Source organism: Mirounga angustirostris, unplaced genomic scaffold, assembly GCF_029215605.1.
Source record: "Mirounga angustirostris isolate CCGP_5_RB_7025 unplaced genomic scaffold, mMirAng1.0.hap1 SCAF_9, whole genome shotgun sequence".
NCBI lineage: Eukaryota > Metazoa > Chordata > Mammalia > Carnivora > Phocidae > Mirounga > Mirounga angustirostris.
Genome location: NW_026991717.1, coordinates 5247244 through 5260530, shown reverse-complemented (window position 1 = coordinate 5260530; position 13287 = coordinate 5247244). Strand labels below are relative to the sequence as shown.

The window sequence follows — 13287 nt, the reverse complement described above, 5'->3', positions numbered from 1 at the left end:
AAATAAGGGAGAAAGAGAAATCTAAGCCAAAGGCATGCTGGGGGTGGGAAGTCCTATTAAAAGAGCCTAGACATGACAGCCCTGAGAATAGCTACATATGGGTGGAAGTTACACACACACACACACACACACACATACACAGAGGAAGGGAAGGAATATAGTAATAGGGTCTAGGAATTATTTTGAGGTATAGAGAAGATTTAATGATCTTGCCTTTTTGTTCTGTTGTCTCCCAGTGCCTGCCATGATGCTCAGTGATGCGAATCGCTTATTGGAGACTTACCATGGGCCAGACATCGTGCTATAAACACTTTATATCATAGATTATCTCAATGCCTTTAGTTTCTCTCTCTGTACTATAACTTACACATAGCCGCCAAATCAAATTTCCTCAGCTACTGATCATGCCTGGCCTCAACTGGACCATCAGCAACATCCCTTGCCCCAGAGAATAATAGGTGAAATCCTTAGTTTGGTAACTAAGAGCTTTCTTGGTGTGACCCTTGCTCACCTGTCCAGCTTCATCTCACACTGTTACTTTTCCAACACAGTAAGTTCCTTGCCTGTATGCATCCATTAATCCATCCAGTGAGCATTTATTGACCACCTATTACATTGTCAGACACTATTTTAGGTGTTGGGAAGAGAATGGTAAACAAGAGAAGGGGTTCCCCCCTATCATGGAGCTTGCCCAAACAAGCAATAAACAAGAAGCTGTCAGACAGGTGTATGGACTTTGATGACAATAAGAGAGCGTAGTGGGATAGTGAGTACGGGGAGAGGAGGACTAACTTAGATGGGGACAGTCAGGGAAAATCTCTGCAAGGAGGTGAATTTCAGGCTGAAAGCTGGTTGATAAATAGGAACCTAAGCAAAGATGTGGGCAAGGAACATTCTGGGCAGAGGGATCTGTTCGGACCAAGGCTCTACGGTGTGCACAACCTTGGTGTGATCAAGGAATGGAGGGAACGGGAGAAGGAAGGTGATATCAGAGGAGGCTGTTGTTGGGGGGGGGGGGTTAGACCAAGGAAAGCCCTGTAGGTCTGGTTAAAGATTTGGGTTTTTATCTTTTTTTTTTTTTCCCCTCATTCTATAAGGATTTATCATTCCCGAATCACAGTGAAAGAAACTTGGGTCACTTACCAATTTTGTTTTCTATTATGCGCCTTAGAGATACCTCACTAAAAACTGGTATCTGACATAACAGAATAATATTTGCAGAATGTAATATTGTAGTGACAGTACTGAGGTTAATTGTTACAGACATATTAAACTCTTTGAGTATTAAATGGTTACATCCTATTTATACAGAACATTGGTCCAATAATAAAAATAGAGAATAGCAGCTGGAAATTTATCTCATTCAATGTCCAGAGATAAAAGGGTTAACCATTCATTCCATTATTTTCTGTAAGTAAGTCCTTTTTTCATACTGAAATCTGATGGCAATTAAATTCTGATATTCTTCCAAGCTACTGTATGAACAGGATGCTGAAGGCCATCACTACACAGCATACTGCCACGTAAGGACTCTTCCGTTCACCAGTTCTGGCGCACTTCCAAAATATACCCAACAATCCAGTTTTAGTTCTGTCCAGGAGGCTGGGTGCCAAGGACCGGATATAAGCACCAGGTACATAGAAGCAGCAAGATTACAGTCAACAGACTCTGCAAATTGAAAATGGCAGACATAGTGAGGCCGGCAAAGCCCCAGCCACCAGATTTGGGTTTTTATCTTAAAAGCAATGGGAAGCCGCAGGCTTTTAAGCAGATAGCTGATGTGACTAGATTTAGGATTTTAAATGGTTACTTTGGTTTCTATGAGAAGGAATTAGAGCAAAAACAAAATCAGGGAGATCAGTTAGGAGATGAGGGCAGGACTTCAGAAAAGAGGACGGTGGTTGTTTGGAGCTGGAGAGTGGCAGTGGGGACAGAGGTCCGACATAGGTTTGAGAGGAATGAGAGAGAGAGAACTGGTGGGGCGTGGTGAGGAAGTGGATTTTGAAGTGACAGAGAGAGGAAGTGTGGAGCCCATGCAATAAGCCAAGGGCCCAGTCATAGGTTAGAAACAAAGGGGAAATACACAAAGTCAGCTACCTCAACTCTCACCAGTAGCATTTAAATATTCCTACTTGTGGCTCTGTGTGTGTGTGTGTGTGTGTGTGTGTGAGTGAGTGAGTGAGTGAGTGAGACAGAGCCACAAAGCAAGACATACATTGCCCCTCCAGAGCTCACATCTTACAGGACAGACACATTTGTAGATACACAACATCAAAAACAAGGTAATGGAAAAAGACTCAGTGTATGACAAGCCAGAGATCTGTGTCTGTTAAACACTGTTAGGAAGTAGGGATAGGAGAGGCGGGAGCCTGGAGAAGTCTTCAGTTTGCAGGTAATGTGCTAATTACTGGCAGCAATGAGGTATGTGTGTGTGAGGGGGGGTTGTTTGGTTTTTGTTTTTTTCTGTGTGCTCTTCGCCCAACGTGGGGCTGGAACTCCTGACCCTGAGATCAAGAGTCGCATGCTCTACCAACCGAGCCAGCCAGGCGCCCCCGGCAATGAGGTTTTGCTTCTCTTCCAAGACCTGGAGAGGGCTGAGTGGGAGATGGAGAGGGACCCAGGACACGCGGGCTGCTTGCTTTTATCCTCCCAGAGCATGAAGGTGCACATGCAGATGAGCCTGTGCACATCAGATGGTACTGGGGACTGCGAGAGCCCCCGCTGTGTAATGTGCTTACAGCCAGAAGGATCTTTTTCTGATTTAACTGGTAGACTGAAGCCTAGGGTGATCAACTGACCTGTCCAAGGACAGTCGGCTAGTAAACAACTGCATCAAAACCAGACCTGGGGTCTCCTGACCCCTGGTTCTGTGTTGCTTCCACATCCTGCCTCCTAAATGTAGGGTCCCTTACGGACGATGAGCACACACCACACTCCTCGCCGCATTCAGGGTTATGCTGCTTTAATAATGTAGCTTTTACGTCCCTTCAAGTCCCTAATTGGCTCCTCCATTTTTTTTTTTTAAGATGTATCCATTTATTTATTTACTTATTTTTTAAGATTTTATTTATTTGACAGAGAGACACAGCGAGAGAGGGAACACAAGCAGGGGGAGTGGGAGAGGGAAGAAGCAGGCTTCCCGTGGAGCAGAGAGCCTGATGCGGGGCTCAATCCCAGGACCCTAAGATCATGACCTGAGCCGAAGGCAGACGCCCAACGACTGAGCCACCCAGGAGCCCCAAGATGTATCCATTTATTTTAGAGAGAGAGCGCTCGAGAGCAAGCAGGGGGAGAGGGAGAATCTAAGCAGACTCCCCACTGAGTATGGAACCCCACGCGGGGCTCAATCCCACAACCCTGAGATCAAGACCTGAGCTGAAATCAAGAGTCAGATGCTTAAACAGACTGAGCCACCCAGGCCCCCCTAATTGGCTCCTTCTTACGGGATATCCTTCCAAGACATCTTCCATTAACCCAGTGCAAAATTCTCAGAATGTCACTTCTGCGGGATATCATACTCAATTCTGTACTCTCTCATCCTACGTCCTACCCCTGGACAAAACACTCTACCCCTGGGGAGACGGTACCCCTGGATTTCACATAAATTACACCTTACCTCTGCTGGTGAGGCTTTTCCCTTACCTTATCTGATTTTTACAAATTATTGCTGTTGTTTAACATATGGATTGTATTTGATTTAGAACAATACTTAGATAGATAAATGAAGATGGTGTACTCTCGTATTACCATAAAAGGGAGGCAGAATCATTCCCTGCTAATAGGGATGCGGCTTCCTCTCCTGTTTCAGGCCAGGATAGTATTGGCAAGTATGAACTGGCAAGTTGGAGTCCATCTCTGACTAAGGAACCATTCGAGTATTTACTGAACTTCTTAGAACACTGTTTTCATGGGGGAACCGGACAAACTGGAGGGGAGTAAGGCAGGAGAAAAACAAAGGAGCACATTAGAAAAGTTGTGAGATTTATGCAGTTATAAATGTCCAGAAATAGTCTCTCATGGGAAGGAGCTCAGAAATCTAGGACATGGAGACTAAAATTCAGGCAGTGATATTTAAAACTGAAGATATTCTAATAAAACAGTTAGTGTGGGGACACCTGGATGGCTCAATTGGTTAAGTGTCCGACTCTTGATTTCGGCTCAGGTCATGATCTCGGGGTCCTGGGATCGAGCCCCACGTCGAGCTCCCCACTCAGTGCGGAATCTGCTTGTCTCCCTCTCCCTCTGCTTGTTCTCTCTCTCTATCTCAAATAAATAAATCTTAAAAAAAAAAATGAAACAAACAGCTAGTGTGCTGTCCCTATATAAATCGTACCTTGGGGAAACCAGAGATTTGGGAAGAGGGAGTTCTCTTTGTAGAAGTATTCCAGCTAATGAAGAAGGAATCAATTATGGAAATAAAACATCACCATTTGGCAAACCCAAATGAAATAAGGGCTTATCAATGGCTGCTAACATCATGAGACAAAATAACACTATGTACCTCCCAGTAGAAGGACACAAGATCACTATGGAGTGTTCTTAACCTTCAAAATCTGAATCTGTCATGTTTACAGATCCAAATACCAAAATTAGGAAAGAAGAGGAGGGGCACCTGGCTGGCTCAGTTGGTGGAGCGCGTGGCTCTTGATCTTGGGGTTGTGAGTTTGAGCCCCATGTTGGGTGTAGAGATTAAAGAAATAAAATCTTTTAAAAAGCGGGGCGTGCCTGGGTGGCTCAGCCAGATGAGCATCTTCCTTCGGCTTGGGTCATGATCTCAGGGTCCCGGGGTCAGGCTCCCTGCTCAGGGGGGAGTCTGCTTCTCCCTCTCCCTCTGCCCTCTCCCCGCCCCCCCTGCTGCTTGTGCTCTCTCTCTCTCTCACACACACACACTCTGTCTCTCTCTCAAATAAATAAATAAAATCTTAAAAAAAAAGGGGGTGGGGGAAGCAGAGGATAGAGGAGCACGTTAAAGGACCCCAGAGGATAGAATTGACCAAACACAGAGCTGGGGGGACACTACAGGACAACCAGCTTTCTTCAACAAATAAGTTACAAGAAAAAAACAGAGGAAGAGGAGAGCAGATCAAGACTTGTAAGGAACATACCAACCAATCGATATGGAGACCTTATTTGGATTTTGATTCAAACAAACTAAAAAACAACGACAAAAGCAAAAAACATAACTAGGGACATGTGAACATTGACTGAAATATTTGACGATACTGTCAATCACTGCTCTTTTTTTTTTTTTTTCAGGAGAAATAATAGTATTGCAGCTGTGTTTAATAGGAGAGACACCTTTTAAAACAGTGGTTCTCAAAGAGAATGCGTCACCATCGCCTGGAGAGCTTATTAAAACACATTGCTGCGCCCCACGCCTCGTTTCTGATTCAGCAGCTCTGGGGTGGGAACTTAGAGGGTGCAAGTTCCCAGGTGACACTAAGGCTGCTGATCTGGGCTCACATTTTGAGAACCGCTGCACCGGATTAACCAGATTTTTTAAATCTAATCACTCTTTCAAAGAAAGAGCTTAGGTTATCAGCTGAGTTCTATCCCCCTGGGTTACAGCACTTGGACAGCATTCCACATAATGAAAGAGAATGAACTGGGGCGCCTGGTGGCTCAGTCGGTTAAGCGACTGCCTTCGGCTCAGGTCACGATCCTGGAGTCCCTGGATCGAGTCCCGCATCGGGCTCCCTGCTCGGCAGGGAGTCTGCTTCTCCCTCTGACCCTCCCCCCTCTCATGCTCTCTCTCTTTCATTCTCGCTCTCAAATAAATAAATAAATAAAATCTTTAAAAAAAAAAAGAAAGAGAATGAACTCTTGTTCCAAGGCTCACGCAATAATTCAGTCTGTATTGCCACAGGAAGGCTTGAAAGAATACCTCCAGCTCACCTCTTTTCTCTCCCAAGTGTGACAAACCTAGCTCCCTCCTTAACCACTTGTGTCCGCCTTCCCCTCCCACTCCCCCAGCACAGGATCCCTGGAACTTAGGCTACATCCCTCCACCATTTCAAATTCAAATTCAAAACGGCTTGATGCATATAATATGGGGCGTCTAGTCCTACATGTAGTGTCTCAGAGACTCTAGCAGATCTCAGAGCTGGTCCGTTCTCTGCTGTTGTAGAGGAGACCTGCAGCCAAATTTTGGCTCTTCTGTCACCTGTATACCCACAATGCATTGTTCGGCGATTTGGGGCCTTAGGTTTTCAACAGGTAAAGAAAGAAAGCTGTTATTATGAGAGAAAATGGGACACCTGGAGAAATATTAGCCAGAGTTCCTTGGAGGAAAGACATTTCCAACAATACCAGAACATTGAATTTTAGAGATATTATTACTTTATAATTTAACAACAAAGTGCTTATGTGTGTGTGTGTGTGTGTGTGTACGCATTAGATCCTCACAACAACCTTGTGAGGTAGGTAAGGTAGAGGCTGAGAGAAGGTAAAGTCTGGCCAAATTAAATGTCAGGGCCAGAACTCAAACACTTTCCCTTCTCAATGAAGGCAGTGTTCTTTCCAACACACTGCCTTCCCTCAATTTATTTCCGTTAAATATAAGAAGGTACTAGTGCATAAAATGAATGACTCTAAAAAAATTAAACTTAAAACTAAAGGGCCCATGAGCCAGGTGATTAGAAAACAGGAGTTGTTCCCCTCAGCTGAATGCCAGGAAGGATCCCTGTAATATTTAACATCTCCGCCATTTTGCTTCAATAGTCTTACGGTCCTCTTCCAGCCTCCTCTGGCTTGCTCATCTCTGGGTATTTTCTATGCCTCAGATGGCAGCAAACCTCCAGTGGGAGTACCTCATACGCCGCTGTACAAAGAGCTTCTGAAATTCTTTCGGCCTTGAAGTCACAAGACCACAAACATCCTCTACGAGAATTCTGCCTTGTCATGGCAATGAGATATCTGGTGACTAACGTCTGCATAGCACTGGATAGGGAGAGTGTTTTCTGTTTTATTAAATCTTTGTGTTCATACCCCAAATCCTCTAGTTGCAATCTAATTTCTTGCAAGTTCTGGGTTTGTGGGGCAGCGCTAATGAATTCTTATTGAATCATAAGGCTAATAAACGTATTGAGGGTCTTTTAAGGGCCAGGTGTTATATAGTATTAAGGGCTCTATAAGATCTCAAATATTAATCATTAATAGTGATAATGTGGCCACATGTATCTCACTCCTCGTTTAGTAATCAAGCATCAACCATCAAACTCACATTTCCCTAAGGTCAGTTAAAAACACTGAAGGAATGCCTTTTGTATTCAAAACATTATTTGTGGCCTATGGGTTTATCCTCACCATTAAAGCGTAGGAAAAGGCCCAACTTGAGCCACTGATGCCCATGTTCAGGCTTTCTATACACGGAGCACCTGGAGACAACAGAAATGAAAATCTGGAAAGGGGCAGAAGAAGCACTTCAAACCATTTCCTAGATCAAATGGGTATTTTGATGGCATAAGAGATGTGCTTTCTGACGGAAGCTCTTGTCACATCTACTACAGTGGAAAGGTTTTTCTCCTGTATGTGTTCTCTGGTGTGTGAGAAAATGGGAACGCTGATTGAAGGTTTTGCCACACTCAGGACAGTGATAGGGCCTGTCTCCTAAGTGGATTCGTTGATGAGTCATGAAGTGGGAGCTCTGATTGAAGCTCTTCCCACACTCGCCACATTTGTAGGGTCTTTCCCCCGTGTGGATCCGTTGGTGTTTTATAAGGGCAGAGCTGTCGGCGAATCCCTTCCCACAGTTGTCACACTTAAACGGCCTCTCACCCGTGTGTGTCCTCTGGTGCGTGACCAGGTGTGAGCTCTGACTGAAACTTTTGTGGCAGTAAGGACAGCTAAAAGGCCTTTCTCCCGAGTGAGTACTCATGTGCGCTACAAAGTGAGAACTGTCTCTAAAGCCCTTCCCACACTCTGGGCACTTAAAGGGCCGTTCTCCGGTGTGGGTTCGTTGGTGTTTAACCAAGTCTGAGCTCTGGCTAAAACTTTCCCCACAGTCACTACACCTGTAAGGTTTCACTCCCGTGTGGGTCCTCTGATGGGTAATGAAGTTGGAGCTTCGACTAAAGCTTTTATGGCATTCGAGACACGTGTAGGGCTTCTCTCCTGTGTGGGTTCTTTGGTGCATTATGAGGTGTGGCTTCCGCCCAAAGGTCTTTCCACATTGTGGGCACTCATAGGGTCTCTCGCCTGTGTGGGTTCTCTGATGTTTGATGAGCGTAGAGCTGTCGCTGAATTTTTTCTCACACCCGCTGCATTGGTAGGGTCTCTCTCCTGTGTGTGTCCTGCGATGGGTGACAAGGTCTGAACTCTGTTTGAAGCCTTTCCCACACTCGATGCATTTATAAGGCCTCTCACCAGTATGGGTTCTTAGGTGTCTTATGAGATAGGAGCTCTGGTTAAAGCTTTTTCCACATTCTGCACACACAGGCTTCTTTCCTACATATCCATCCAGCAGCTTGTTTAAATCCTTCTCCTGTGGAAGCGGCTCCAGTTGGCCCTCTCCTGGTAGGGCTCCATGTTGCCCTTCTACTTCAAGGTCCCTCTCCCAGTTTCCTCCCCATCTAGAAGTATGAGAAATATCTTTATTGGCCCTTTCTGAGGATGTTCCACATTGTTCTGCTGTTTCTGAAACGTCCTGACTGAGTTTTGTCACCTGATTCTCAAAGTCTGAAAAATTAACAAAAGTTAACAGGGAATGAAGTTAACCAGTTATCAGGAAAAAACATCAGAAGGCAGTAAGAAAGACTGAGATTAGCGCTTTGGCAACAGACTTACACTTAATTTCACTTTGTGTAAAGTTTTCACTTGGTGAAAAGTTTTTTTTTTTTTAATTGTATTTATTTATCTGACAGATACATAGCAAGAGAGGGAACACAAGCACGGGGAGTGGGAGAGGGAGAAGGCAGGCTTCCCGCCGAGCAGGGAGCCCGATGCGGGGCTCAATCCCAGGACCCTGGGACCATGACCTGAGCTGAAGGCAGACGCTTAACGGTTGAGCCACCCGGGTGCCCCAAGTTTTTTTTTTTTTTTTTTTTAATTTTTAAAAAAGATTTTATTTTTAAGTAATTTCTACACCCACTGTGGGGCTCAAACTCACAACCCGGAGATCAAGAGTCGCTTGCTCCACTGACTGAGTCAGCCAGGCGCCTCTCATTTTGTGAAAAGTTTATTGAAGTTCATTAAGCTTACAGAAAACTTAAATTCCTAAACCCTTTTTAAAGATGAATCTTGGGGGGGTGCCTGGGTGGCTCAGTTGGTTGGGCAACTGCTTTCGGCTCAGGTCATGATCCTGGAGTCCCTGGATCGAGTCCCGCATCGGGCTCCCTGCTCAGTGGAGAGTCTGCTTCTCCCTCTGACCCTCCCCCCTCTCATGTGCTCTCTCTCTCTCATTCTCTCTGTCTCAAATAAATAAATAAAATCTTAAAAAAAAAGAGAGATGAATCTTGGGGGATGCCTGGGTGGCTCAGTTGGTTAAGCATCTGCCTTCGGCTCCGGTCATGATCACAGGGTCTTGGGATCAAGCCCCGCATCGGGCTCCCTGCTCAGCAAGGAGTCTGCTTCTCCCTCTCCCTCCCCCGCACTGGCTCATGCTCACTTGCTCTCTCTCTCTCTGTCAAATAAATAATATCTTAAAAAAAAAAAAAGATGAATCTTGAGGGGTGCCTGGGTGGCTCAGTTGGTTAAGCATCCAGCTCTTGATTTTGCCTCGGGTCATGATCTCAGGGTCCCCAGATGGAGCTACATTTGGGGTTGGGGCTCCACACTTAGCACGGAGTCTGCGTGAGGATTCTCTCTCTCCCTCTCCCCCGCCCCTCCTCCCACTCGCACACACTTTCTCTCTCTCTGAAATAAATCTTTAAAAACAAACAAACAAAAAACAACAAATGAAGACTTTAAGGGCACCTGGCTGGCTTAGTCGGTAGAGCATGTGGCTCTTGATCTTGGGGTTATGAATTCAAGCCCTATGTTGGGCATATAAAGTTTACTTAAAAAAAATAAAATGAAGACTTTATTTGGTAAATTACTGATTGCCCAAGAAGTCAAATTTAAACTTCAAATAGTGAGAACAAAAGTCTATGGCAGCATTCCAAAATCTTCATCTAAACAAGGGCTGAGGGTGCCTGGGTGGCTCAGTCAGTGAAGCATCTGCCTTTGACTCAGGTCATGATCCCAGGGTCCTGGGATCGAGCTCTGCATCGGGTTCCCTGCTCAGCGGGGAGTCTGCTTCCCCCTCACCCCCTGCCCCTCCCCATCTCTCATGCTCACTCCCTCTTTCAAATAAATAAAAACAAAATCTTAAAAAAAAACCCCAAAACCAACCAAGGCTAAAATGCTAGATTTCCTCCCACTGGATAATATCCACATCTCACCCGTATGACTTTCTCCTAGGATCTTCCTTGCCCCAAAATTTTGGAGTGGTAGCACCCATGGCTCTTCTTTCTGTTCCAGCTGGGAGATTACACTTGGTCTGGAAATCCTATACAAGAAGGTGAATATAGGATATTAATCTGAGCCAACCATACAATGCCTGACCAAAAAGGCAAGCCCTCCTCCTTCCCTAAGTAGAGGAGAAAGCCCAGGGAGATGCTAAGCTAAGGTGTGTTTGGTCTCATTGAAAGGGCTGCCATGATGGAGTGATAAAACAGGGTGATCTCCCCAAGAGGCTGAGAAAATAGCCCCTTTCTTCCCATTAAAAAAACAACAGGGCGCCTGGGTGGCTCAGTTGGTTAAGCGACTGCCTTCGGCTCAGGTCATGATCCCAGGGTCCTGGGATCGAGCCCCACATTGGGCTCCCAGCTCAGCGGGGAGCCTGCTTCTCCGTCTGACCCTCTCCTCTCTCATGCTGTTTCTCTCTCGCTCGCTCTCTAATAAATAAATAAATAAAATCTTTAAAAAAACAAAACAAAACAACAACAACAACAAAACAACAAAACTTGGGTGATAGAAACTCCAGAGTGAGCACAATAATTCATCTCTGAAGGCACAAGGCTAAACCCATGTAGAAAGATAATTTTATCAGAAACAATGCCACCATGATCTCACCCTTAGAAAGAATCAGCGAAGTTAACTATAATGTTGGGCTTTAAACTTTTCCCAGAAGGGCAGCAGTAGATACAGCCATGAGAAAAAGACAAACGCTTGTAAAGGGAAAAAAATTTTTAAAAAGGGCAAAGGATATAAATAGGCAATTCACACACAGACACACACATACACACAGCCTATAAATATGTGAAAAACCTTTAACCTTACCATTAACCAAAGAAATTCAAATAAAAACAATGATACAGTTAGACAATGTAGTATGGAGGTAAAGAGTACAAACCGCCGAAGTTTCAATCTTAACCCTTCCTCTTACTAGCTGTGTGACTTCAGGAAAGTGACTTAAAGTCTCTGTGTCTCAGGGTCTTCATCTGTAGACTAGGGATAATGATAAGATCTACCTCATAGTGTTGTTGTAAAGATTAAGTTGTAAGTTCCCAATAAATGTTAGCTGTAACTATTATTTAACCCAGACTCTTAAATTATAATACCTACCATGATAGGTAAAATGTAAAGAAATGGACACTTTCATATAATGCTTGCAGGAATAAATAATTCAATCTTTTTGGAAGGCATTGGGCAAAAATATCAAATATCTTAGAAATGTATCTATTCTTTGACCTAGCAATTCTAATTCTGGGAATTCTAAGGAAATGAAAAAAAAGTTGTGGGACGCCTGGCTGGCTCAGTTGAAAGAGCATGTGACTCCTGATGTCAGGGTTGTGAGTCTGAGCCCCACACTGGGGGTAGCGATTACAAAAAAAATAAATAAAACTTGAAAAAAGAAGGGGCGCCTGGGTGGCTCAGTCGTTAAGCGTCTGCCTTCGGTTCAGGTCATGATCCCAGGGTCCTGGGATCGAGCCCCACATCGGGCTCCCTGCTCGGCGGGAAGCCTGCTTCTCTCTCTCTCCCACTCCCCCTGCTTGTGTTCCCTCTCTCGCTGTGTCTCTCTCTGTCAAACAAATAAAATCTTTAAAAAAAAAAAAGAACTTGAAAAAAATGTTGTGCAAAAGGTATATTAGCTAATTACTAACTAATTATACTTTAATAAGCAAGACCTAAAAAAGAAAGACAGTTAGCTAAGAGATGATCATTACAATACTGGTGAAGATCTGGAAATGACCTAAATGTCCCATGACAAAGGAATAATCATATTTGATTGAGCCATATGAAACTGCCATTGTATAAGTTAAAAAATGGTTTAAATATGGTCAAGTATATGATTCAATCTAATGTAAGTTATTATATTCCATTCAATAAATTAGTAAGTGGTTATTTTAAGCAATGTATAGAAGACTATTTATTGTTGTCAATATATATTCACAATACACTGTGTAAAAAAGTAAGATGCACAACTGAACATACAAGTAAGATCCCAATTTTTTTCTTTTGTTTTTGCTAATTACATATATCCTTAGAACAATGCCTGGAAGGATAGTAACTCTTCAGTCGTGGGATGGAATGGGACTTTGGTTTTCATTTTGTTTCTCTTTTTCTTCAAGGGGCGTATATTACTTATGAGGTAAAGCAAGGAGAAGGGGTAGCCATTGTATTTTAGAAAGAGCACTGGAGGTTTGTTTGGTTTGTCTGTTTTTGAAGAGACAGGAAAAAACACAGCTCCCCCTTTGCCACAAAGACCTGGGTTGGATTCTTACTCTGCCACTTAACTTTGAGTCTTGGGGTCCTGACCCGAAAGAGGGGGATGATAATACCCACATCAGAGGGTTATGGTGAGATATTAACAAGAAAATAAATATCAAAGATATCTGTGAGCTATAAAGTGCCATAAAAATGAAAGTCATGCCAAAAAAAAAAAAAAAGTGGAAGTTATTCTTTTTCTGCCAGGGAGGCAACAAATATTCTCACAGAGAGCTAGCTGGCGCTGTAAGAGACCAGTGTCCCTAGAGACTGCTCAGACTTGGACCTTCTCACAATATCTAAGTCTAAAATCTAAAGGAGAGTAGCAGACTTACCCTCTGAGAGCCCATTCTTCAAACTGTGCTGGGTGGTATCCTTGAATAGGATTTTCTAAGTGGTGTCCAGGTAACCCACTCTTCCCTGAAGTCCCCAGCCACATCATTGAGAGTCATCAGTTCCTAAAGCAAGAGACTTCAGTATGCATCAGAAGCTCTCTGGACATTCTAACCATGGTCTCAAAACCAAAAGACAGTCCCAGCGGCCACCAGTATACCAAAAGAACCCCCCCCCCCCCACCTGCCTAGAATAGCTATGAGGTAA

The 13287-nt window shown here is 44.1% G+C and overlaps 1 protein-coding gene and 1 pseudogene across 5 annotated transcripts in view; both read right to left on the bottom strand.

Annotated features, from left to right (window-relative positions):
- Positions 1–1295: 1295 nt before the first annotated feature.
- LOC135361520 (protein kish-A-like) lies at positions 1296–1707 on the bottom strand (annotated as a pseudogene).
- A 4113-nt stretch (positions 1708–5820) lies between these two features.
- The window catches only part of ZNF774 (zinc finger protein 774), a 35729-nt gene continuing 28262 nt past the window's right edge, over positions 5821–13287 (bottom strand). For 4 of the 5 annotated variants that reach the window (XM_064569844.1, XM_045899358.3, XM_045899356.3 and 1 more), the window contains 3 exons: positions 13023–13145; positions 10380–10486; positions 5826–8676 (listed from right to left, as the gene is read on the bottom strand). In XM_064569844.1, coding sequence (XP_064425914.1) covers positions 7436–8676; positions 10380–10486; positions 13023–13129 — 1455 coding nt within the window. In that variant the 5' untranslated portion in view covers positions 13130–13145 and the 3' untranslated portion in view covers positions 5826–7435. Of the gene's footprint in view, positions 8677–10379; positions 10487–13022; positions 13146–13287 lie in introns of all 5 variants that reach the window. The other variant, XM_064569843.1, reaches the window with a different exon arrangement.